General features: G+C 40.9%; 1 protein-coding gene across 4 annotated transcripts; it reads right to left on the bottom strand.

The window, feature by feature from the left end:
* Window positions 1-1480: 1480 nt before the first annotated feature.
* IRS4 (insulin receptor substrate 4) lies at window positions 1481-24740 on the bottom strand. 4 transcript variants are annotated; one of them, XR_014164711.1, is made up of 5 exons: window positions 21055-24740; window positions 19746-20657; window positions 18027-18135; window positions 16400-16462; window positions 1481-5589 (listed from the first exon to the last, which is right to left on the bottom strand). XR_014164711.1 is itself a non-coding variant. In XM_081897323.1 (3 exons), the coding sequence occupies exons 1-2, from the start codon at window positions 24650-24652 to the stop codon at window positions 16425-16427; spliced, it is 3636 nt and encodes a 1211-aa protein (XP_081753449.1). In that variant the 5' UTR covers window positions 24653-24740; the 3' UTR covers window positions 1481-5589; window positions 16400-16424. The 4 variants fall into 4 exon arrangements, 2 of the variants coding, with proteins under 2 accessions (XP_081753449.1, XP_081753450.1); XR_014164710.1 differs by having other exon boundaries at window positions 18027-20657; XM_081897323.1 differs by lacking the exons at window positions 18027-18135; window positions 19746-20657.
* Window positions 24741-25012: the final 272 nt, after the last annotated feature.

Genomic DNA, 25012 nt, shown 5'->3' with positions numbered 1-25012 from the left:
TTAAAATCACGCCTCAACAATAATATTTTATTTTTATTTATTAAAAAATTGTTTTTTCATCTGCTAGCTAGACTATAAATTTAGGCAATTCTGCTGGTCACTTCTTAATGAGAGTGGCAAGTTGCTCCTAAGTATGCCTAATGCATTAGCAGCAAGACAAAAGAATCCCTCGCTCAGTAATGCTCACCCCAGGGTGGGGCAGGAGGGAATAATAGGGAGAGGGACCCTCCACTTGTGCTAGAAAACAAAATGTTAACATGCACCCCAAATATTTCTTTCTGAACAGCAGCTTCTAGTTTTGAGAAACTGGACTGATAAGCTGTAGTCAGTGAGCTTCACAATAAGGTTGTGGAATAGAAAGAGAAACCTGAATTATGTGCTCTGGTGAGTGAGATCCTGAACCCTGAACACAAAAGTCTTCTACACCTTTTCCATACAGCTTCTGTCCCAATCCCATCTAAAACACATCACAGGAGAACAATAGTAGAGGGATTCATGCAGCACATTATAACTGTAACCAGAAACCATTGTTGTCTATTTGCTCAATCTTGCCTGCTCCCTTTATACACCAACAGCCAAGAAATTAACACTGGGACCTAGAAAAGCCCATTGGTTTTCATGGCCTTAGGTGTGACTAATTCTGCATGGGATTAGGTTGAAAGCCTTCTAGATGACCTGTACTAACAAACTTGGGCATATCTAGTGAAGGAAAGAAGCATATTTTGGTCCAGCAGCAACTTACACCTCTAGTGATTTAACTGTATTAAGAGCCTAAATGTCTTCAACCAATAAAAAAATACAGGGATCATGAGCTATTTCCAAAGTATGAGTTTTACAAAAGTTAAATGTTTGAGTCAACTCCTGCTTTTGACTGATATTAATATTCATTCTAGTGTTTCAAAACTGGCAGAACACCTGAAGATAAATTATTGTTTTTAATGAAGAATAAGTTCATATGCTTCTTTAAAAGCAGTTTTCTTGAAGAGAGTGGTTTATTTTGTGAGTAATGAAACTCATGAACTGGGGATTTCAGGATCTTAGCAAGAACAACTATTGCATTTCCTGATTTCAGAAGCGTGTCTGAGATTAGGGGGCTGGCCATAATACTTTCATGAATATTACATTGTCCACATGTAAAGGCCACTCCTGTGAATGAAGCAAGTGCTGTACATTAATGGCTTACAACACTGGTATCAGCTCTCAACAGCCCTTCACATGCTCCATTTAAAAATCAGATTAAAAACCCACAACTACAATGAATTGATCAGTGCCATCGGCTAATGAATGCTTTGAGCCACACTAAGTATTCTTGCAGCATTTTAAATGAGCCATAATAGTTTTTGGATGAACAGATCCAGGTAATTTGCATGTAGAGGATACTAAAACTTAAATCCACTCTTAAAAGTTGAATGAATGTATACAGAAAAGCACTACTTTAGCAAGCAAGCCATTTTAAATAAAGACTCAACTGCACCAACACTACCATGAACACATTTACTGCGAGTAGCTCTATGGAAAGCCAATTCAGATAAATATAAACACTATACAGAGCTTCAAGCCAGTCTCCCAAAATTGCAAATGTGCTGCATTTTACCATGAAAAATGATGTAACAATATTTACAATGGAAGACACAGCCGGATCAATCAGCTCAAAACTTTTTAACAGATCAGTGAAGCAGAAATAGCAAATATAATGAACAGTTTCAACCATATATGTTTTAGTTTGTACAGACAATAACTGTCAATATCAAATTAAATTTACAGGACAAACGTTGTTCCATCATTGGTTTTTCTGTACTATACAGCAGCATAAAACGGGTGGCTGGAAGGTTGCCCACATTGTGATATGTTTTACATAGTTGGAAAATGATCTTCCAGCACAATACTGAATAAGTTAGTTGCTGTAAACTAAGACAAAAAAGATTGCATATTTATTATGCTGTACCTGTTAGTATTTGTACCAGTAGAGTTGAGGTTACCCATTTGCTTATTTATTCAGCAATTGTAAAATCAGTGCTGTATATTGTACCATGGCAGCCTCAGGATCTAAAATTTGTTAACATTTGTTAAACCTTTTTCAGAATCATTTCTTAACTATCACCCAATTTTCATTTTTTAAATGAAAAGATGTAAAGTACCTATTGCATTGTTAATTTACAGAGTCCAAACAAAACGTACATGGCAAGACAGTATTGTGGTCTAGAAAAGTGGTCATGTTTTTAAGTCAAAATCTGTTTAGCAGCAACTAGTTAACTATACTCTTGAAAACCTTGCTTTTCTAGATTCAGATATTCATCTGTGCTTTTAAACTCTGCAGCATATTTCTTTTCCTCCTCCTGATTACTGGGCTCTGCATAAACTCACGGATGCCAACTATATGCCAGCTATATTTGTCAGAAATCACCTATATCACTGTGTGACATGTATATTAATACTAACCAAAAATAAATTCCAGTACATTCATGAACATCAAAACTGACAGGAGGATCTAATTTGTTATACAAACTGGTCCAGTACGGTGGGTCTGCCACTTACAACCTTACACGGGGTAGGGTGGGATAGGAAATAAATGGGAAGCGGGGGAGCCTGCTATTCCATTTATTTTCCCTTTACCCACACACCCAGCGGTTTTCCTTCCTCACCAGCCTCTGGGTGGTCCTGCAACGTGATTAAAGAATATTGGGAGTGTATTTATAACAAGCTTAAACAAATGTTTAAAGATCTTTCCCTAAAAGCCCAAAGCTGTTTCTCCTGGGCATAATAACATCTGAAGTCCCAAAGAATCAAGTGAGTCTGTTGCTGTATGCCACCACTGCTGCTCAATTTTACTGGCACCAAAATGGAAAACGAATGTCGTTCCAACAAAAGATGAGTGGTATCATAAATTGTTGGAATATGTGGAATTAGCGGCTATGACTAATAGGATAAGAAACAGATGACAAAAAAAACCACTTAAGAATGGAAGTTATATATAGAATATATGAAAAATCATTATAACAAGATAATTAACTTAGCAGGATGTGAGCACTTCAGCAGTGTGAGTTATAACAAGAGGTAAAGAGAGGAAGAATGAAAAATTTAGAGAAACAAGAAGATGCGGTTTGGAAGGGATTAGATAAGAAACCATGGAAGGAGTGGAAGGGAAGTATATCAAAGGATGTATTTCTTTTGTTTTGATTGTATTAGTTTATATGGTCAGTATTATGTGTTATGTATTTAGTTTATGTATCAGCGGAGAATGTGTAACAGAAAAGCAAATAAATAAATCAAGAAAAAAGGGAGGGGGGTCCTGGGACACTTCCAGAGCTCTCATGCCTCCTTCCCAGAAGCCAGTAAGAAAGGAAAACCCACTGGGTACATGGAAAATAAATAAAATGGAGGCGCGGAATGGGAGGTTCCCCCCACTCTTAATTTATTTATTCCCCCCTCCACATAAGGCTGTGATAGTGTAAGTAAAGTGGTAGGCCCACTGCACTTTGGAAAGGTCAGATGTCAAAAGGTGAGGCAACCCTTACTCAATACTTGTACAATATACAACGTAGAGGAATACCAGCTGTGTGGTGCCTGAGGATTTGTTTACTGCTTTCAACCCTTTCAGTTATCAGTGCTTCTAATTATTAGTATATACTATAAGTTCTAACAACTAGTGTCAGAACCAATAACTAGTGTCATGCTCTTTAATGACGTAAGTGAGGCACCTGGCTTCTGGCTACAATTTTTAATTCCCAATTTAAACAATAATCCTAGTAAGATAATGTATCCCTTTCCCCATATTAGGTATAAAAGGACAGTCTTTCTGTCCCCTAATTTTGGAAAGAAAAAAAAAATAGCTTCAAATGAAAAGGGTTCTTCTACTAAAGTTTAAGGAATTTTTAATTCCCAATTTAAACAATAATCCTAGTAAGATAATGTATCCCTTTCCCCACATTAGGTATAATAGGACAATCTTTCTGTCCCCTAATTTTGTAAAGAAAGAAAAATAGCTCCAAATGAAAAGGGTTCTTTCACTAAAGTTTAAGGAATCCTCTCTATAGAAGCTCTACAGCACATCAACATTGTAATGCAGGGAAAATATACAGTTGTAAAGTCTGCATTTCTCCCCCATTTGAACTTATAAAGAAATCAACTCCCTGCTAATCCAAAATATCATTAATTGGGGGGGGGGGACTACACAGGGAGATAAAGAAAAATGAAAACTATAATCAAGATACAACCAATTCTTCAGTTCTACCTTTACATTCGAGATATTCTCAGCAATTTTCAATTTAAGAGGACATAGGATTATAAAAATAAAAAAGACAGAATCCATAACTCTCTGCATCATAAAGCAAAATTTAACCCCACCCCCACGCCAAGTCTCATTTAAGTACCATTTCTCTCCCTTATAGCATATTGTTCTTGTGGCTGCGAAATCTCACCACAATCTGTGCATGTGTCTCTCTCTCCAGAAGGGAGCCAAAGATAGAGTTTGTGTGTGTGAGAGAGACAGACAGACACTTGGGTTACAGACTAGTTCGATGCATGTTTTACCTGTAAGTCCCACTGATTTTAGTGGTTCTTATTTCCTTACAGTTGGTACAGGATCAGGACATTTACCTGTCTTGGAAGAGGAGAAAAGGCTGTGCTGTGTGTGTGTGTGTGTGCGCGCATGCGCACGTACTCACATACACTTATTCCTCAGAAATTGCAAATTATCTTTACAGTATGCTCTAGCAGCAGCTGTTCTCAAAAGTGGCCACTGATGGAGCAAACAATAAATGACTTCTTTGCAAACGCAGCTACAAATGTTGAGGATCAGGGGGGGTGGGTAGGAAGGCAAAGAGAGGTGGTAGTTTCTCCACCTATTCCATCCTGGCCAAGGCATGAAGTGGGTGAAGCTAAACAATAAACTTCTCTTATGCATGTAAGAGAAATAGACAGGCAATAGGAAGAGCATGCATGAGGAGGGGACATGGAAGAGATTCTCTGGTAGCCTATTTATTAGGTAGCGGGGTGGGGAAGGCTGTATGTGTTGCAATTGTCTATTCAAAACATTGGCTGCAGGCCTCTAGTCCCAAAAATATAACCCACAGATTTCAATGAGACTTACAAACAAGCATGCTTAGGATCAAAGTCTTGGCCTGTTGTTCCCATCCCTTCAAAATGGTTTTAAACTGCAATAATAATAATAATATAATTCTAAACCATTTATAAAACATTTATGCTATCACTTCAAGTACTAGAAAAGCAAAACTCATATTAGGTAGATTCTCAGATACCAAGTGACTTCTCAAAACAAACTCATGGGAAGTGTAGAAGGAACACAGCATTCACCTTGTCTCCCACAAAGATATGCTAAGGGGGGAGGAAAGAAACCTCTGTCATCAAAACTTATATATGACCAAAGTTAATTTGGAAAAGCACAACTGTAGTCTCAACCAACACGCGATGAAAAATCATTCCCAATGATGCATGTCTGTGTCTGTGCTGGTGGAAGTGAATGGAGTTGACTGGAGATGGGCTCTGCTTCCAAAAGCACCACACAGTTATGGAGATACCAGCTGGAAAGCCTGCTCTTCTCACAATGGTTTCCATAGTAATGCCATCAGTCTAAGGGAAGAACAAAAATATTTTAGTACAAGTGAAACAGAAAAGAGACCAGTTTGGTTTATTGTACATGGTATGCAGAGCCCAACTGACAATTGAGGAAATTATCATGATATCCTTAAGACATTAATTAATGCATGTACAATCCTGATGGCCAAGTTTAGATCCAGGATGCTGGGAGGAACCACTCTCATTTTTTCTTCTCCAGGATTTATTGTATCCCATCAAAACTTAAGGTGCCTGGAACATTCATGTCACATGAACCATGTATTTCAATCCACTAAAGCTCATACATTCAGTTTCCCCAGCTAATCTGGTGGTACAAAATTGGGAATAAGGAGTTGTGAAGGACCTGCCAAGTCACAATATAGAATTAGCATGTGGTATGCAGTCCAATGGCTACTCTTAATAGCCCTGATCTATTCCACCTAATGTTACACAAAGCAATTCTCCTTTAAAATGATTTCAAGGAGAATCTTGGCTGAAATATGGCTCTTTCACATATTCCCATCAACATTTTATGAATCTTGAAACCTCACAAGGTGAAGAATTAAAAATGGAGCAATTTGAAACTAGAGGCATCAAGTGTTTTGAGGGATTTCTTCAATTAATGTACCATGCGTTACATATACCACCTCACCTACATAGGAGCAGGAAAGTAAGTGTTAGTTTCCTTAAGGTAACCCACATGAAAGTTCACCACATTCAGCAGATAGTGGGAGTCCAACGTGGAGAAATTTATCCCAAGAAAGCTTAGTATCACAGCAGCTTTCACAGTCTGTTAATATTATACCAGTAGATAGATACACACAACATCAACAACCAGAAAAGGCAACCCAAAGGTCAGTGTATCTTTCTTGTCTCCCCAATATATTCTTTATTTGGTTTATATAACAACTATGAAAACCACTGTCATAATTCAGTAACTAGAAATAGGATCTAGCAATTCAGTTCTCCAACTCCCCTCTTCAAAGAAAACCTACTTAGGTAATAATAATAAAAACACATTAGGAATTCCAGCAATACTGAGTACTGAGGCAACAATCCAAGTGACTTTTTTATATTTGGTTGGATTTTTAAAAAAGTGACATTTTAAAAAACAAACAATGTAACAAGACCCTGAAGACCGAGTGATTTTCTGCATGACATCACAAATGGATGAAAAACATGGCAGAAGGAAAACTGTCCATTCTGCTTGCAGGGCAGCTGCTCTCCAACAACTCAATATGTGAGATGAACAGCCACCTGGAGCTGAAATGGTCTCCAGAAGATTCACTAGCCCCCAAAATGTCGTTTGTCAGAACACAAACCCAAAGTTCTGTGACACTGGGGAGGAAGAGCTAGCACAGGACTATACATTCAGTAGTTTTTAAAATCAAATAAAAATTATGCCTGTGGTTAATGTTTGTGTGTGTGTTTGTGTTTCGTTCTGGCTGTGTGGCTTTGAAACTCTTCATGTCCCCAAAGAATAGATTTTGTCACTAAGAGGTACAAGCAAGGACAAATACTAAAGATCGTTTCCAGGACCATTGTTCCCTCACACTTTAGAGATGTTCCTTCCTTACATGCAGCATCTGGTTCTATATCTGAGAAGTTAACCTATCAAAGGAAAATAGTTAACATTGTGTGGGAAATGACATACTGGATTCCTCCCCACTTTATTTTTTCCACAACAAGTTTAATATCTAAAACTAGCATTACCCGAAGTCAATAACTGCCAGTTCCTTACTGTCTTCAGTACTTTTCCACTGAACTTTTCAAAACATTCATTACACTCCTGACTTTCTGCACTTGGTACCAATTCTTCAGCACCTTAAGTACCTTTGAATAAGCACTATAACCCATATAGGCAGAAGGTTGCAAAACACACTAGCCTGGTTTACATAGCACAGGAATTCAAACTGAGGGTTACTGGGACTGCACAAGTGTAAGGGTTGCCAGAGAGGAGGTCAGACCTGATTTGCTCCTCCCTAGTCATTTTTTACTCCTGAACTGAGCTGAGCCAGATTCATGTTAAAACTCTTCCCTTGCTAACCATGAGCTGCAGCCAAAGTTTGATCTTCACTGAAGTAATCAATTTCTACCAGGAATGTGCACAAAAAAATAAATTGCCCCTGAACCAGTCTCATTGGCATAGATATGACATCTATCTTTGCCTCTGATCTGGGGCAGAGGCTCATCTCACCTCATTTTCCAAAGCCTCAGGTGTCATCTCTATTGAAATAATCAAGTGCCCATAACTTTTCTTTTCTCTTTTCTTTTTTGTATATTTGGATGAAAACGGAATGCATTAAGAGCCCCTTCTATAAAGAAATGAAGTCTGCTAGACTGGGCATCGAGGGGGAAAGTAAGAGGAGGAGCGTAGTTTTATTTAGGACATGGGATCACCACATATCTGATCCTCAAGAGCTTGGTTTAGCTGTGGAAAGTCATTCACAAGGTGGCCAGGATCAGGGTTCAAACTATCTCCCTGTCAGTTGTACTTCTCAAGCTGTTCTTGGAAGGCGTAGCAACTCCAACTGCCACAGCTGTTGCTCTGAACACATTCAGCTAACAAAGAGGAGAGCCGTGGTAGAGGTTAGAAGCTACAGCTGTCATTCACAAACTACACTCCTGCATCCCGGGTTGGAATCTACATTTACAGAAAAGCTTGGAAACACTTTGGGAAGTCTAAAAATGTGAAGCAGTCTCAGTATTTCCAAAGTAGAATAGTCATTTGGGGCCCGTGCCTCATCCAAAACAAATGGCAGAGTCCTAATGAATATGAGCGAAGAGGCTCCCCCACTATTTCATGAAACAAATACTAGTGCAGGGCTGTGCGAAGGAGTCATTGGAGAGCCAACTTAGTTCCCACTCCAGTCCCCAAGTGCACGCCTAATTTCTCCCTAATAAGTGAATGCTGGTCATATATTCTTCCAGAGAAAAGCATAGTGCTTCATGTAACAACACTGTTACAAGGAGGGCAGAACATACCCTAGAGAACTAAAAATTTAAAATTTGATTTTATGTTGCTATGCACTTTTTAGCGTCTCAGTTATTCTTAAGTTTAAATCATTCACCTACACATTTGCTTTGCTATATTCTTCACTCCTGTCCTAGCTTCTAATAATTTTAGGGTTTTATTTAGGGTTTTATTTATTACATACATAAAATGTTCATGTGCAACGTTCACATTTTAAATAAAAGTCACACACAACAAGTGTGCTTGGTCTGGGAACATAAGAAGATCCCTGTGAGATCAGGCAAAGTGGACCATCAAGTCCAGCATGCTGTTCTCACAGTGGTAGCCACATAAACATGCATTATTTTGATGGTGTTTGACTGGCGGTGGCGTGATGCAGTACTCCTGCTCCTGCAAACCCAGCCTGTATTTCATCTAACTTAAGAACTGGCTCACATCTGACTGCAGTGCCCACTCTTAAGAATACCAGGATCACATTGGGGTAAGATATGGACTAGTTGCAGCAGCAGTGTTCAAGTGTGAACAAAACCTCAGTGAGTTACAGCACTTTATTAATGCCTAATTAAAAGGCTCACGCACTAGCCTTGCTTATACCTACTAAGCCAAGGCCTCTAGAAACCCAAAATGGGGTGATCTTACAATGGCTTCATAGGATGCACAGGCTCATACTTTTGTCAAGCCATCTGGAGAAAGGGCAAGTGTCCTTTTATTTATGTGTTTGGAAATGGTGATTGGTTATTATTGTAAGCCAATATTCCAGGTACATAGGGCCCAAGCCATTTGGGACAGGTGAGATAAAATTACTAACAAAAACTCTCCCCAAAAAACTATAGGGGAACTTGATGCACTTCAGACAACCAATCACCTTAAAAGGAGAAGACCTATCCTGCATTACAATCAAGGGTTAACAAAAGCAGAAGTGATTGTTGTAGACAAAGTCTAAGCATTTGGAATTTGTGAAAAATGATTATGATGATCAGACCCTGATTGCCCCAAAGGACCCTAGATGTTGTGGCAATCTCAGCAGCATGTTATCCTGTGCCATTCACATAGGCTGTAATTGATGTGAATTGCCCACTCAAATGTAACTGTCCAATCTCAAAGATTCTTATCCCGCTTTTAAAAAAAGGGGAAATCAGTGTCAAGGAATCACAAACATTCCTACAAGTCACAGCATTTTATTGTATTGACTCCTACTTTACTGTGCTGACACAAAAACTTGCAGTGGCTTTCACCAGACAGAAAGAGCAGTAGTACACCTTGTATCTTCTTGCAAATAGTGGTACCTCTAGTTACGAACGCTTCTGGTTACGAGCTCCACTAACGCGGAAGTAGCTGCTCCTGGTTGAGAACCTTGCCCCAGGATGCGAACAGAAATCCACACTTGCAGCGGGAGGCCTCTCATTAGCAAAAGCACGCCTCAGGATAAGAACAGTTTCAGCTTAAGAATGGAACTCCGGAACGAATTAAGTTCGTAACCAAAGGCACCACTGTATACATACCTGCCCTCCCAAAAAAACCTCTATTCAGAATCACTAACAGAGCCACTCCTTAAAAAAGCCGCACTCCTGAACAAGTAGACTGTGCATCCGATTCTTGATGAGAACTAGTGGCAACAGGATATATTCAGATCTACAAAAATAGTATGGCAAATTCAAAACAGGCAAACAGAAAATTAAGCTGCCTCTGGCCAGAGGCTGAGGGAAACACTCCAAGCTAGACTGTTCTACTGAACACCCCTTCACAACAGATGACACACTCGCTTTACTTTGCTGCTAAACAGACTAGACTCCAATTAAGTGAATTCAGATCCCTTTGTAACTGTAACTGTAGATATAGTAGAGTGGTCTTACAGTGGAACTTCATATTCCACCTCCAATGGGCATCTTCCCAGCCCAGTCAGTCACTGCTTCTCTTGAGGCAAAGCAGAGCCAGAAGTGTGACATTTTCAGGAGAGAAGAAGTGCAGGATAATATGTGGCCTCTCCTCTGTCCCTATTCCCAGGTTCCAGATCTCTTGTATGCAATGGGAATGCAAGTCTCAAACCCACCCACCTCCTTCTCTTATAGAAATTTCACTCTTGTGACCCTGCAATGTCTTGAATACATGGATTAAAGGTAGCATGTTTAAATCCACCCTTAAGTATTTCCCTCTCTATATTTTGTACACAGCTATGGGTACAAGTACAAAATACACACAAGCTGTGTCAAGTTTGAAGGGCAAACACATGGAAAGTTTGCATTTAAAACCAAAGAAAAAGTAAACTGATCTTTCAGTCACCACGTCACAGTACAAAACTTGGGACCTTCTATATTCACTTGGGCTGTTTATACTTGGGTACCCCAACCCAGTACAAAATACAAAGTGAGAAATAGGTTTTGGGTAAATGGCTCATTCAACTAGAATTACTCATCTGTAAAATGGGAATAATGATGACAGGGCTGTTGTGAGGATGAATTAAGTAAAGCACTCTGCATCTGAATAGTGTCACAGGGAAAATATCACATGGTGCTGACTCAAATATTCCATCGGCACAAGCAATGTTGTAGAGCAGTGATGGCCAAACTTGGCCATCCAGCTGTTTGGGGACTACAATTCCCATCATCCCTGACCACTGGTCCTGTTAGTTAGGGATGATGGGAGCTGTAGTCCAAAAATAGCTGGAGGGCCAAGTTTGGCCATCACTGTTGTAGAGCATTCATAGCAACTAATAGAGTGATCCTATCTCAATGATGAAGATCTTCTCAGATGTTTAAATGCACAAAGGGCACAATCTAGTCCTTCACACCTCAAGCCTATATATGTATTCCACACAGAGCTGCATTCACAGTGCTGACCCCTCATGGTTGACTCAGATATAAATTCCTAGCATAACTGAACCAGTCCTAATTCTAATCAGTGGTGCCACTAGGGCTGATAGCCAGGGCTGAGGTCCAGAGTCCTGTAGCTCAGGAGGCCTCCAAATCACCACTCAGAAGAATGGCAGGTGATGAAGGCAGCAGCAGACAAGCCCAGCATCAGCAGCTGGGCCGCTGTGGGCATGTCATGGCCCACAGGAGTTGATACTGTCAACAAAACATTCATTCCTTTTAAAAAACAACATTATGGTTTCCTACAACAACATGGTGCTCGTTCCCAAGTAAATCTGTTTAGTATCAGGAGAGCAGGAGCAAACATCATTTATTTTCTGTAGTCATGATAGAGCTACAATTTAATGAGTTTAAAGTGTAAAACTGCACTTGTTCAGAGTGTTTCTTTATTAAATTACAGTTGGCAATTTTGTTTTTTTCCTGTCTCACCTACCAGTACTGTCAAAGCCAATGTAAAGAACAAGTGTTTGAGGGAGATAAATGCTAATTGCTAATTAACACCTGCCATCTAAAGCCCCTCCCCCAAAGACTGGTGTCTAAAACTACAGAGTTCCACCATTGATTGTGAATTTCCATGATTTCATAACGTAACAACTGAACACAGATATACACAGCTGCACAGTAAGTAACTAGAATTAATGATTACACACACAAATTTAGAAGAACCCAAGAACATCTGTCTCTGATACCTTGAACAACAAGTTTCTAGAGCATGCCCTCATAAGCAATACTAAAAGTAGCTAGAAAATATCACTACAGCCTAGCTTGCAATATTCTTGAAGGACTTTTTTCAAGCAGAAATAAACATGGGAAGGATTAAGAGCTGTAATGGCTGAAAAGTATGGAAAAGGGCAGGGAGCAGGAAATATTAGGATTCAGTAGGCACTTAAACCAGGTGCAGGAAAATGTATTTTATTTTTTACTAGACTCCTAAGATCCATCAACTGAAGACAAGTGCAAAAATTGATGGGGATTGGGGAAATACACTTATTATAATGAAGGAACAAGGTGTTACTCGTTACTCAATTTGTAGTCAGAATCTGCAAATCACTCAGATTTACTAGTGGATTTCAATCCAACGTCTGTCTACAACAACTTAAACACTAGAGCTACTATGTAACGGAAAGTCCTAAATAGCAAAAAATACACTAAGAAGGATATTAGAAAAAAGAAAAAGAACATGATGGCATAGTAAGTTATGTTAACCTGAGTCAGATCATATATTTCTTATTTCTACTTTGAAGTTCCAGGGACTGAACCTGCAAGGTTCTGTATGCAAAGCATGAGTTCTGCCACTGAACTACAGCTCTTTCCTAAATGAGAGCAGATCACCCCAAACTAAATATAAGAAGGATCAACATTCAGTAAGGCATGGGCATTCTCTCTCTCTATATATACTGTGGTACCTCTGGTTACAAACTTAATTCATTCCAGAGGTCTTAACCTGAGGTACCACTTTAGCTAATGGGGCCTCCTGCTGGCGCGTGATTTCTATTCTCATCCTGAGGTAAAGTTCTTAACCCGAGGTACTACTTGAAGTGTTTGTAACCCGAGGTACCACTGTATGCTTACAGATACATAGATATAGGTATCTCTTACATTCAGTCTTGAAGTGCCTACAGCTGTATACATCGGGGTAGTCAACCTTTTATACCTACCACGCGCCCACTAATGTATCTTTCTTGATGGTAAAATTTCCTTACCGCCCACCAGTGCTTGATGGAAGGAGGATTCAGCTTGTGCCGTAGAACCCCCTGCCGCCCACCTAGAATCCTGAAACACCCACTAGTGGGCGGTAGGGACCAGGCTGACAACCCCTGGTATACATGGTCAAAAACCAGTAAGCATGGGAATCTCATGCACCAGCCAACACACAAAAGCACACCTCACCAACCCAAAAGTCAGAACTGAGTAAAGCTGGATTCTGCAAATTGTATGAGACAAGCAAGTTTAAAAGGTTTTGCAAACATTTACTTCATTTGCAAAATCTTTCTGCTACTGTTTGTAGGAGGAAAAGGGAGGAAAGAAATGCATCAAAATGTTACTCTCCTGGAAATTTTACTGAGATTTTACTTTTTTTACTTTGGAGATTTCATTTGCCACACATTAAAACAGTAGGAACCCACATGTTTTTATTATGATAAGTGTTTTATGCAGTACATTTCCAATGGTTCCATAAAATCCCTCTGCCTTTTCCTTCCACAAAAGCCACTTATTGAATTGGTTAAAACCAACCCCCTTCCAATACCACTAAGTCTATTATGTACCTACATTTCTCTCCCTTCACTAAAGTATTGAAAGGCATGTTAAGAAATAACCTACAGGATAGCCCTTTCAGGAAGTGGGCAGCATGTCTGAATGTTGCCTGAGATCAAATACTTCTCACTGTACAAGCTAGTATGTCAGGATAAGGAGTTCTGGCTTAGGTTGAAATGTATGTGGAAGGTGTACGTGACACACATCCAGAGGAGGGGTGGGAGGGAGGAAGAAGGAGAGGAAAAGGGAGGGAGGGAGGGAGGGATTGAAGAGGGACAGTGGTGTAAATGCTGCACCACTGATATCTCTGAATCAGCAATTTGGCTCTTAAACCTACCTCCCACAGACACCTCTCTTACTTCAAACACTATCAATGCTTCCCCTCCCTACCCAACCATGGGATAGGGTAGGGAGTATCTTGGTATACGTGTGCACATTTGTACACAGCCTGAAAAACCAAATATAAAAGTTGTATTAATTCGTCAGAAAAAAAGGAGATCTACATCTGGGCCATCAGATGTAAGGCAGTTAGGCACGTAGCTATTATGCCTCCCTAATGCAATTCTGCGCCTGCAACAGATAAAGTGCCTTGCATAGTCAAAACAATGGAACAAGCTCCAGCTGCTGAAGTGCTTCTTGGCATAAAGGTGTTAAAGGCACAGAAGTCCCGCCAGGAAAAATAATTTTTCCCCAATAATTGTCTCACAATCTGATGCTACAGTATCCAGTATATGCCAATTTGCTTCTCAAAAACATGGATGTTTCTGTTTCAACATGTATAGTATGAAGGTGATCATTAGGTTGCCTTTAAGATGCCTAATAAAGCTACATGTGACTAAACGTAAAAAACAAACAGCAATTTGCAGGGTGGGCCAAGGCGGAGGCACTCTGGGTCATACAGACCTTTTAAAGATGAGTCACAGTTTTAGGACAAACAGTGGTAAAGATTTATCCTTCCTCCTTCCCACCCCTCAGCCACAAAGTAAGATTGTGCAACTCTTTTAAAAACTTTAGCCTACATTGAACAGAAGCTGTCAATACCATCCTATTTCTTATAAAGAAATGTTTGGACATTCTTAATTGCAAATATTCTCCCTTAAATATTAAAAACATTTTACTTTAGAAAACCAGGTCTTGCTTTTATACTACAGTGGTACCTCGGGTTACATACAGTTCAGGTTACCGTATTTTTCGCTCTATAAGACGCACCAGACCACAAGACGCACCTAGTTTTTGGAGGAGGAAAACAAGAAAAAAAAATCGGAATCTCAGAAGCCAGAACAGCAAGAGGGATCGCTGCGCAGTGAAAGCAGCAATCCCTCTTGCTGTTCTGGCTTCTGGGATAGCTGCACAGCCTGTATTCGCTCCATAAGACGCACACACATTTCCCCTTACTTTTTAGGAGGGAAAAAGTGAGTCTTATAGAGCAAAAAATACAGTAAATACGCTTCAGGTTACACACTCTAACCCAGAAATAGTGCTTCAGATTAAGAACTTTGCTTTGGGATAAGAACAAAAATTGGGCTCCGGGGGCGCGGCAGCAGCAGGAGGCCCCATTAGCTAAAGTGGTGTTTCAGGTTAAGAACAGTTTCAGGTTAAGAACAGACCTCCGGAACGAATTAAGTACTTAACCTGAGGTACCACTGTATAAGCAAACTAAGGATTTGGTGGGAAAAACTGGTCCCGGGTATCTAATTATAATGAATAAGTGATACAAGCTAGGATTTCAAGCCCAGCTCACCCACCATCTGCTAAAACACAGTCTTCCTCCTCCCCTTCTCTCTCCTTGCCAATAATAATTTCTTCCCAAATTCATAGAGGTACAATGCTTTTGTCACTTCTGGTTGAATGACACTTTTGCTTGCACAAAATTATAAACAAAATATGCAGGATCTAAAGGTCCTGTGTAACTGAGTTCCTGTGGCAACTACATATCTGTTATTTGCCTCCTGCTGCCTTATTCTTGTTTGTTCCTTCAGTCACTCTGATCTCCTGTCCTAACAGTGTCCTAGCAATAAAGTGACCAAATGCTTTTCATTATCTTCAGTTAAGCTCTCATCAAAGGCCAAAATCCAGTGCTCAGTTATGCTTACACTGAAGTTCCAAGCATTTCAAGGAGACAAGTGTACCAGAATACAAGGGTGTAGTTTTCAGCATGTGAATTTGCCTAGTTAACTAGTTACAATGGACTCCCAATGTAGATAAACAATTTGTTTTTGTTTTTCTTAAGCAGCAAAAAAGTATTGACTTAGCATGCAATTATGCAGCTTCCAGCAACATGCTATGTTTTCCAGTGCTGATTAGCAACATCAGTAAAAGGTAACAGGTTCTGTGCTTTGATTTGGTAAAGGAGATACAACAAAGAAGTATAATGAGTTTAAAGAAAGTTGTGAACAACATGCCTGAACACCAACTAGAAGAATATCAGAAATGTAACACAACCACTAAATGGGCACTGGAATGTTTAATATTGTTGCAGGTTTTTCTGTTATGTTCCATATATACAACTTTTTTTTCTTTTAAAGTCAAGAATCAATTCACTTTCACATTAGTGAGCAAACCTATTCTGTTTCACAGGAAGGTTCTTAAATTGCAGGTGAAGAGATATACTGTGATTGCAGGTACAAGTTCAAGCCAAGTATTCAGATAGTTCATTCAGAGTCACTCAAACAATACAATTTAATTTATAAATTATAAACAATATAATTTATCTAAACATTTTTACCCAGTTCGGCAGCAAAAATGGCTCACTAACAAGGAAGACAGTTTCTTCTCTCAGGCTTATCATCTAAAAAGACATGACACAAAAGGAAAATGGATTGGGGCATGAGGATATAAGCAAACTCAGTTACAAGCACTTCTAATGAAGGGAGCAAAAGTTTCTGGTCTCCCAGTTGTGCAGATGGAATAGCCCCACACCGTTTCTCTATGACAACCTGATATAACAGCTGCTTAAGGTCTTCTTCCCCTCCTGTACTCACTTCTCAGCTTTCCAAATCACTGTGTGCTGGGGTGCCAAAACTGGCAAACAGCAAGTTAAGCAATTCCTACTAGCCAAGATTACAAATCATGATCACTATGAACAGTAATTTGGCAAACCAGAAAGTGATCTGTTGAGACCAGGGGGAGGGGAACATGAATGGCTCATGTAACAGCCAGAGCTCATGTAAGGGAAAATATATTAGATGAGCTGTGATATTTCATGTAAATTATGAACTTGGTAATGCACATGGCTGGCCTCCATTCTTTCTTCCAATATTTCCAAATCTTTTAGCATTCTTGTACTTTTCTTTTTTTTATAACATCTTTATTGCCATTTGCAACCAGAGCGTATATATTTAAAAGATGTTGTTACACATAAAGAAAGGAGAAGTATATGAACATATTTTAAGCACATTAGTTGGGGAAAGTGATCTATAACAAAAGCAAACATTTTGAAGGGTTGCTATATTTGAAAACCTTACATCAGTGAAGCTTAAATAAATTTAAATCACGTCAGCTTGGAGCAAAGGATCTAACTTAACTCTAGCAGCTACTTGTATTACAGAAAACCTCCTTTCAGAGGGAACAATTTGGAGTGGAGAAATATTAGATCATTGAGAGGGTCTTTAACCTTTTCCCTGCCTGATGCTTTTCCAGCTCCACCCCAGAACACCTCAGTGGCATTCTAAAAGATAAATATTCCTTACAGGGATAAATATGTATATGGAACGGGGGGGGGGAGAGGGGAGTTAAGTAGAAAAGATTAGAAACCCCCTCTCCTACTCCTAAAATGGATTTTCTGTGACACAAGTGGTTGGTGTTTTATGTTACACTCACTTGTGAATAATGTTTAGTTAAGTCTATAAGAAGTCACCTTCAATTTATCACAAAATTATATGGTACTACTTCCCTAGTTTCAGTCATTCAGAGATGTGAATCAACCCTTTCAACTTTTCCCATTCACAAAATTGATGGAGGAGGAGCAGAGTAATAACCTCAACAGAGGAGGAACTGTTTTCAAGCTTTTTATGTGGATCAAGGTAAAATGGGAACTTGAGGCTTTTGCAATCACTGTAAGTAGAGGGGCCCAGGCTTCTGACAATGAAACTTCAGATGTTCAACAGTTCTTGTGTTAACAATTTTACAGTGTTGAATTATAAGCACTTTCAAGTTTTATTTCCAGGTATCTTATGAAACTTTTTGAGCTTTGCTGTAAGAGCAGTAATCTGTTTCAAGAGGGAAATAAAACTGCATATGTTATTACAAGACCGTATACAAACTGATGAGAAAATGTAGAGTTCAACAAAAGTGACCAGAAACTCAAACCTTGCTGTAGAGTTTTAAACAGAAATGCACACACTCTAACCTACCTGTCTCAACAAGAATGGTATGATGCTTCAGAGTGTGAGGTCACAGTTCCCCCGCCCTATCTCATACATCTGAGACACTACTGAGATTTTACCTACAAGTCAAAATTTTCTAATAAAAAAAGAATTATTTAAAATTTTGAAAAATACTGTCACATTAGAGAAAACACCTGAAAAATAAATGTGACTACATCAGTCATGTTTCATGGCTGACTTTTATCACAGTATACTGAAGTTAATTCTACACCTCCAAGGTCAAACTGGGATCATTAGTAAGCTACAGAATGCATAAACAATGTTGTACCTGCCCCACCCTCGAAGGAACTCAAGCAGACTTGTGCATGGGACAGGCATGCTGTTGAGTTCTGCAATTTTTGCTCTTGCTGGTGAAGTGAGAATGTAGCAGCCCCAAAAGGCAGAAGTCACCTATTGTGGAACTCAACATTTCATTATTTTGCTTGGCCTCCCCACCCGCTCTGCTGTTCTAACTGAGGAGATGCTTCAAATCTCTACTTGTAGGAGTTCAAAAGCTCATTACTATTTTCAACTACCAAGGCATTTCTTTTAACTCTGAAACCAGGGCTTTGTCTGAATCTACTGATTGGCTATGTAATAGTCAGATGAAAATAATAAATGATTTGAACACATTCCAGCATAAAGTCAATGAGCTTAAGCACTCTCAAAGTCTCTGCTGGATTGTGCCCCCTGCCTCTAGCAAAATCTCTTCCTTATATACACTTTAAAAGAATTTTTCAATGAAGTACTCACTAACTTGAAATCTACCTAGCAGACTCAGCTACTATTACCAATGACTGAATTTTCTTAACCACTTCCATATTTTAAAGAATATCGGGACCAAAGATTCACATAAAGAAGTACATAGACACACATGATTAGCCATATGCAAACTGCTGTCAGGCATGTTTTTAAAAAACTTAACTTGTAATCATCTTGGTTATGCTTCAGTTGCAGCAGTAACAGGCAAATGTTTTCAACAGATGTTGAAAAACTGATGAAAGCGTCCAAAGTTTAAAACTGGTAGTATGATCAGAGCTGGAGGGTAGGTCCCGCCCCCCCTACACTGGTGTTTTTTTTGGAATTACGGTATATTGAGCAAAGTACAATCCAAGTTTGCAAAATTCGAGAGAAGGCCAAATTCAGTACATTTCTTTACCACTTCTGTTTCTAATTAAATGGAGTTTAACATACAAGAGGAAGATACTCCAAGTATGCTGTCATTCACTGGTTTAGAAGAGCAGTCAAACAACTTGGATTTAACCACAGCAAAAAGAGGAGCAAAGAGAAAAGTATACCAAAGGAAATAACAAACTTTTCAAAAAAACCCAAGCAATGCTAACAGACTGACTTGTCTTTTATATACTGTAATCTTTTCTCAATAGGAGACTCGCCAAAGAATCTAAACTCATGCAATCTTTTAAAGCCTCTGAATATATTCAGATTGAGTTAAGGGGTACCTCGAAGCCCTGATTCAGCTTTTCAGACAGTTTATCAGAGTCCAGTACATTCTTTGCATGTCTTTGTATCAAGCGATACAGGTATAATTTTCTAAGTAACAAAAGCAGGATACCTATTACAGTACTCAACTGTGTTATATTGGATTTTAAAAGTACTATTTGCACAAATAGTTAGCTACAATGACTGAATAGCCACTCTCCATTAAAACAGTATTTAGATTAAGCTTTATAGTGAAACAAAACTGACTTCCACTTTTTCCTCCAGAAAAAGCTAAAAAACAAACAAACTATAAACTAAAACCAAGTCTGCAGAAATGTTATTAGGTTTTAAAAGAAAGGGTTTGATCAAGGCACTATAACACTATTGCAGCTGTAAGATTCTAGCTGAAGTAATCTAGAATGCTTACGACTGACAGAATACTGTACTAAAAGCCTTCTCATGTCTTCCATTCTGCATCGCTACATTCTAAGGAGCTATTACCAGGGTATCACAGCAGAAGTGTCTGTGATGCACAACTAAATCAAGCCTTCTTAAAAAAATTGTCACTGAACTCACAGGACAAATGAGAAAACCATTGTTAAAGCTGCAATTTTATGTATGCATACTAGGAAGCAAGCCCACTGAACTCCATTTACTTTTCTGTAAAATACAGTATGGAGAGAATGGTGCTGTATGCCTTCCAAATTAGCATCTACATTAGAAATGCATGCCAGTTTAACTGTCAGAATTACCTACACCTCAAATACACATACACACACCTCTCTCTTTGGAACGAGGAAGAGATTTTCGTAATGCTCTGAAACCTGCAACCTCTTCACAAAACTACATTTCCCAGAAAGCTTTGCAAGGGAAACCACAACTGTTAACCCCTTGTTAAAAATCAGATTATATGTATAATGCAGTTATGAAAACAGTGACTTTTAAAAAATTACATAAGACTGCTATACATGAATAAAATATATCACTTTATTCTGCACATCTCAAGGTAAACTGCAGTCTTGATGTGGCTTTTAAGTTGGACTTCATTGTAGAGGGAGCAAGGGGAATTGTGGCTGGAAGTAGCAGGTTTGTTCCACAGAACCTCAGAAAGCAGATTCCTCCCTTAAAAGGTACCCACAACCATGCACCAGGGGATAAATTCCAATCCATTCATAAAATCTAAAGTAGTCAGATTCCAAATAAATTATTGTTATTTAGATTAACTGATGTCTATATTTTATTAGAATGTTGAAAAAGGAGTGCGGCAGTGACCCCAAAGTTGGTAATGAAGACAAGTATGAGAACAATTTACTACTTCTCATATATTCTGTGATTATTTTACTACCCCATACTCATAATGACAAGCAGTCAATACATGTTTTCAAATTATGGTAAAAGATAGGAAACACTTGGGCCTGAATTGTGCATGCAGAACACTCCTTATGTGATGCTGCCAGTGAAAATACTGCACTAAATAGGAAAAGGGGCAAATTTAAAGAAGAAAATAGTGATTTACAATAATATATTTAAATTATACATGCATTAATTTGTGTGAGTGATTAAAAAAAATACAAACCTTTTCTTGCAGAGTTGCACTTCAAACCATCTGATCTGCTGAAGTCTATGCTCACATACACTCCACTTTCCAGATTCAAAGTACCATTTGGGAGGTGGCAGTTTGGTGAACTAGGGCTCTCCTCACAGTTTAGAGAATTATCTTGTAAATTCAGAGCTATATAGTTCAAGCCATTCTGAAATCCAGTTGAAGTATCTCTGGACATCTTGCTTTCATGGCCATCTGAAATGTGTTCTTCAGGTTTCAACCACACATTGTCAAAAGAGGCAGAGCTGTGCCTTTTGCTACTATCAGTAAAGAAAGAAGAGGAAGTGGTAACAGTGCCAGTGGAAGAAAATGTTTCAGAGCTATGCCTTCTCCTTCCCTGTGGATCAGCACGAATAACTTTAGGTACTACTGGCGGATCAGGACTAGGAACAGAGAACTCACTGCTACCAGCATATTGGTCAACAATGCACAGTCTATTAACAATGGAAGGAGGACTATCAATCTTTAAGCCATTTTTGCTTTCGGTGGTAAATGGTCCAGGTGGCATTGCTGCCATGTTGAAGGTCATTTCTGTATAGTCATCAATCCTACCATTTCCCTTGCTAACACAAGCAGTACCAAATGAGAGCCTAGCATAATCTGAATCAGGTGGATTTCTGGGAATACTAGAACTTGCATAAATTGAAATATCTGTCAAGGAGTTGGATAGTTCTTTAGCAACCTTTGGTGACTGAACATCAAGATCAACACTCATGTAGTCAGAAAGTGGTGACTGCCTATGGTCACTACTGGAGCCAAGAGATGATGGCGATCCTTCTGCAGATAAAGAATAAGGTGTATTACTTGCCTTCTCACCGAAGTCAATATTTATATATTCACCAGGGCTAGATGGCTCAAGTGGAATTGTACGATCATACATTCTTGGTATAGTGTTACTACCTCTAGTGCCTAATGGAAGTCTTGTAGGCCTGGTAATTTTGTTCTGTTCAAGTCCTTCATCTGAAGCTTTCAGCATAGATGATTTGGAATGGCCATTAGCCAGAACATCATTACTGATATTGTTGTCATTTTCAGCTCCACCATACAATAATTTTCCTGGTGATGACATTGGAACGTATTCATCATGCTCACCATTTTCTCCTGACTGAGTCTTAAAGCTTCGTGGGAGAGAGAAATATGAGCTAAAGTTTTTGGAACTGGTGTTGGTATGCATATAATTTGAATCACTAGGTTGCTTTGGAGAAGCTGAGTTTCCAGGTGACATATCCATATACTCATTGTTCGCCAACTTCTCATTGCCACTTTTATTAAAGCCAGTTAAAGGACTACGTACAGGTGAAGAGATAGCCCTAGGAAACATCATCATATATCCTTTGGAATCAGCCTGTGATGATGGCCAGGAACTGTTTATCTGCTTTGGAACAGACACACTTTTAGGAGTCATTGGCAGATAATCACTGTTGCTTGCAAAAGAAGATGCAACTCCTGGCATCATTGGCATGTATCCATCATCTCTGGCTTTATTCCTGCTTTGATTGCATACAGAATCAAGGGCAGATTCCCCATACACTGGTTCAGGGTTATTTTTGAATTTTGGCGATTCAGAAAAAGGCAGGCGTCCATGGCTTCCTGAAGAAACTTCATCTAATGAAGTTGCTGTTTGGGTTGTTTTCTGCTGTGCTGGTATAGAAGCAGGCTTAGTTAGAGAGTAAGTTCTTTTTCTGAAGCATTTTTCAGCCTCCCGGTAATCATCTCTTGAACTATTATTATCCATTTGCTGCTTGCTCATAGACATATATTCATTTAAACAATTTTCTTCTCTGATTGGAGGCGTATTGCCCAAGGAATCTGGGGTATTACTCCTCACACGGAAGTACCTGAAGTCGCCAGGGCTGGAACCATATTCATCGGAAGAAATGAAACCTCCATCACTTGGGGACCCACAGACGGATGAACTGGAAGGCCTGATGAAGGTATCGGAAGCTGATCCATGGCCACTACTTGAAGAAACACTGATGGGGCTAGTAGTGGAAGGGAAATGAGACACTGGCAGAGATGCAGACCTGGTGTGATAAGATGCACTAAATGCTGCTCTAACATATCGTCCACTTCCTTCTTGACGCCCCAAATTCATCCTTGCAGTATTCAGATGAATCAAACTTCCAGTAACTGACCTAAACGGTCTGGTCATTGTCCCCTCCCCTTCACTGGAAGTTCTGAAACGGTAAGAGCTACTACTCTTGGTGGTTGGAGGGGTCCCCCCAGTAACACTTTCAGTTCTGGATCTTCTTTGTAAGCCAGTTTGGCTAGGTGGCAGGTTACCCAGGTGCCTCCTAGTACTGATGAAGGAAATGGGGTTGGTGCTGCTACCACCACCGGAAGACTGGCTCTTACTGCGAGGTCTAAACTCAGAGAAGGCTTTCAAAGCTTTCATGGTTTCTAGGAAGGTTTCATGCATATTCTGGGCCACCACTGAATCATCCACTTGCATCCAAAGCTCACCTGGCCCAATGGAGGCAGATCTGCCCACCTCAATGAAAAAGAAATTTTCTGAATGCCCACACCGCCGAATGTTCATTAGCTGTAAGTGGACAGAGGGCACCTCACTATTCAGCTTAACAAGGTGGATGGCCTTGGTGGAAAGACACAACCTGTACACCCCAGTCAAATTTTTTGTCTGCCCCAGTCCCTTGGGTTTCACATTTACTTGCCAAACTTCTTTGAAGACGGTCCCTGGCCGAAGAGCAGTCCCGTAATGCTCGTCGTCGTCATCCAGCTGCGGATCAGCCTGGTCTTCCTGCTCCAAGAACCCCCTCTTGCTTTGGCTCATGAGCTCACTGATTGCCTGGTACCAGCTCTCCTGCTCAGTCTCGTTTTCGGCAACCATTGCAAAGTACTCATCCTTGGTGTACAGGGCGATGATGTGCTTGTGCTTGGCATCTGCCCTCCGGCTAACCGTGAAGCACTGGTACAGAGGAATCACCCGCTTCGGGGGTGGGCAGCAGAGGGCTGCGCTCCCACCAGCCGCCGCCGCTGCCGCCGCCGCCCTCATGCTGCTCTTGAACTTCTTCTCGCTGTCGTAGTACTCTAGCCTGGCCGGGGCCAGGTGGCTCTCCACCCGCAGCACGAAGTACCTCTTGTGGCCATGCTTCTGCTTCCTTAGGTAGCCGCATTTCCTCACGTCGTCCCCGAAGGCGACAGCGGACGCCGCCGGTGGGGCAGCTGCCCGGCTTGAGGGCGCCGAGGGGCCGGCTCGCGATGAAGCCACGGCGCCCCCTCGACCCGCGCCGGCGTTGCCCCCGGTCGCCGAGGCGTCCTCCTCCTGGACGAGGCAGAGGGAGCTGCTGGGGGATCTCCTCAGAAGCAGCATCAGATGGTGCGGGGGCTGCGCGGGCGGCGGGCAAGGGGCGCCTTCCATCAGCTCCTGGTCCTCTTCGGTAGCAGCAGCAGTAGTAGTAGCAGCAGTAGCGGCAAGCCTGGACGCGCTGACCCGCTGGTTGTGGCTGTAGCCGCCTCCGCCGCCTGGTGCTCCAGCGGCAATGCCCGCAGCCCGGTCTCTCGCCTCCAGCACGGTGCAGCCGCCTTCTCCGCCGAGCATCCCGCTCGCCATTTTAAGGGGCCAGGGCAGGGTCCGGACAGCCGAGCCAGGCGGCGCCGCGCTTGTGCAGCGGGGGGGGGGGAGGGCGGGAGCGCGAGGGGGGTGGAAGAGCCGCCCTCCTCAGAGGCGAAGGGTCTCCCGGGCCCGGCTGGACATGGGTGGCCCCAGTCTGCGTCCACGCCGGCCGTTCCCCGCAGGGGGAGGCGCGAAGCCGGCCCACCGGCGGGGCGTGCGCCCACCCGCTCACTCACTGCCAGCCGTTCGGAGCGCGCAGGGCTCCCCGTCCACTCGCCCCGCTCTGCCTCACTCGCTCGCTCTCCACACAGGCAAGCAGCCGCGGCGGCACCACGGCGAAAACATCACGTGACCCCG

The sequence above is a fragment of the Podarcis melisellensis genome (genome assembly GCF_964234715.1).
Source record: "Podarcis melisellensis genome assembly, chromosome: Z".
Classification (NCBI taxonomy): Eukaryota; Metazoa; Chordata; class Lepidosauria; order Squamata; family Lacertidae; genus Podarcis; species Podarcis melisellensis.
This window is presented reverse-complemented; position numbering and strand designations above follow the sequence as displayed.

Excerpts from the sequence above, each read along its gene's own strand:
- IRS4 (XM_081897323.1), bottom strand. The coding sequence starts at position 24,652 with ATGGCGAGCGGGATGCTCGGCGGAGAAGGCGGCTGCACCGTGCTGGAG. Across the intron at positions 16,463-21,054 it reads GTGCAACTCTGCAAGAAAAG|ATGATAAGCCTGAGAGAAGA; the intron begins GTTTGTATTTTT and ends ATGTCTTTTTAG.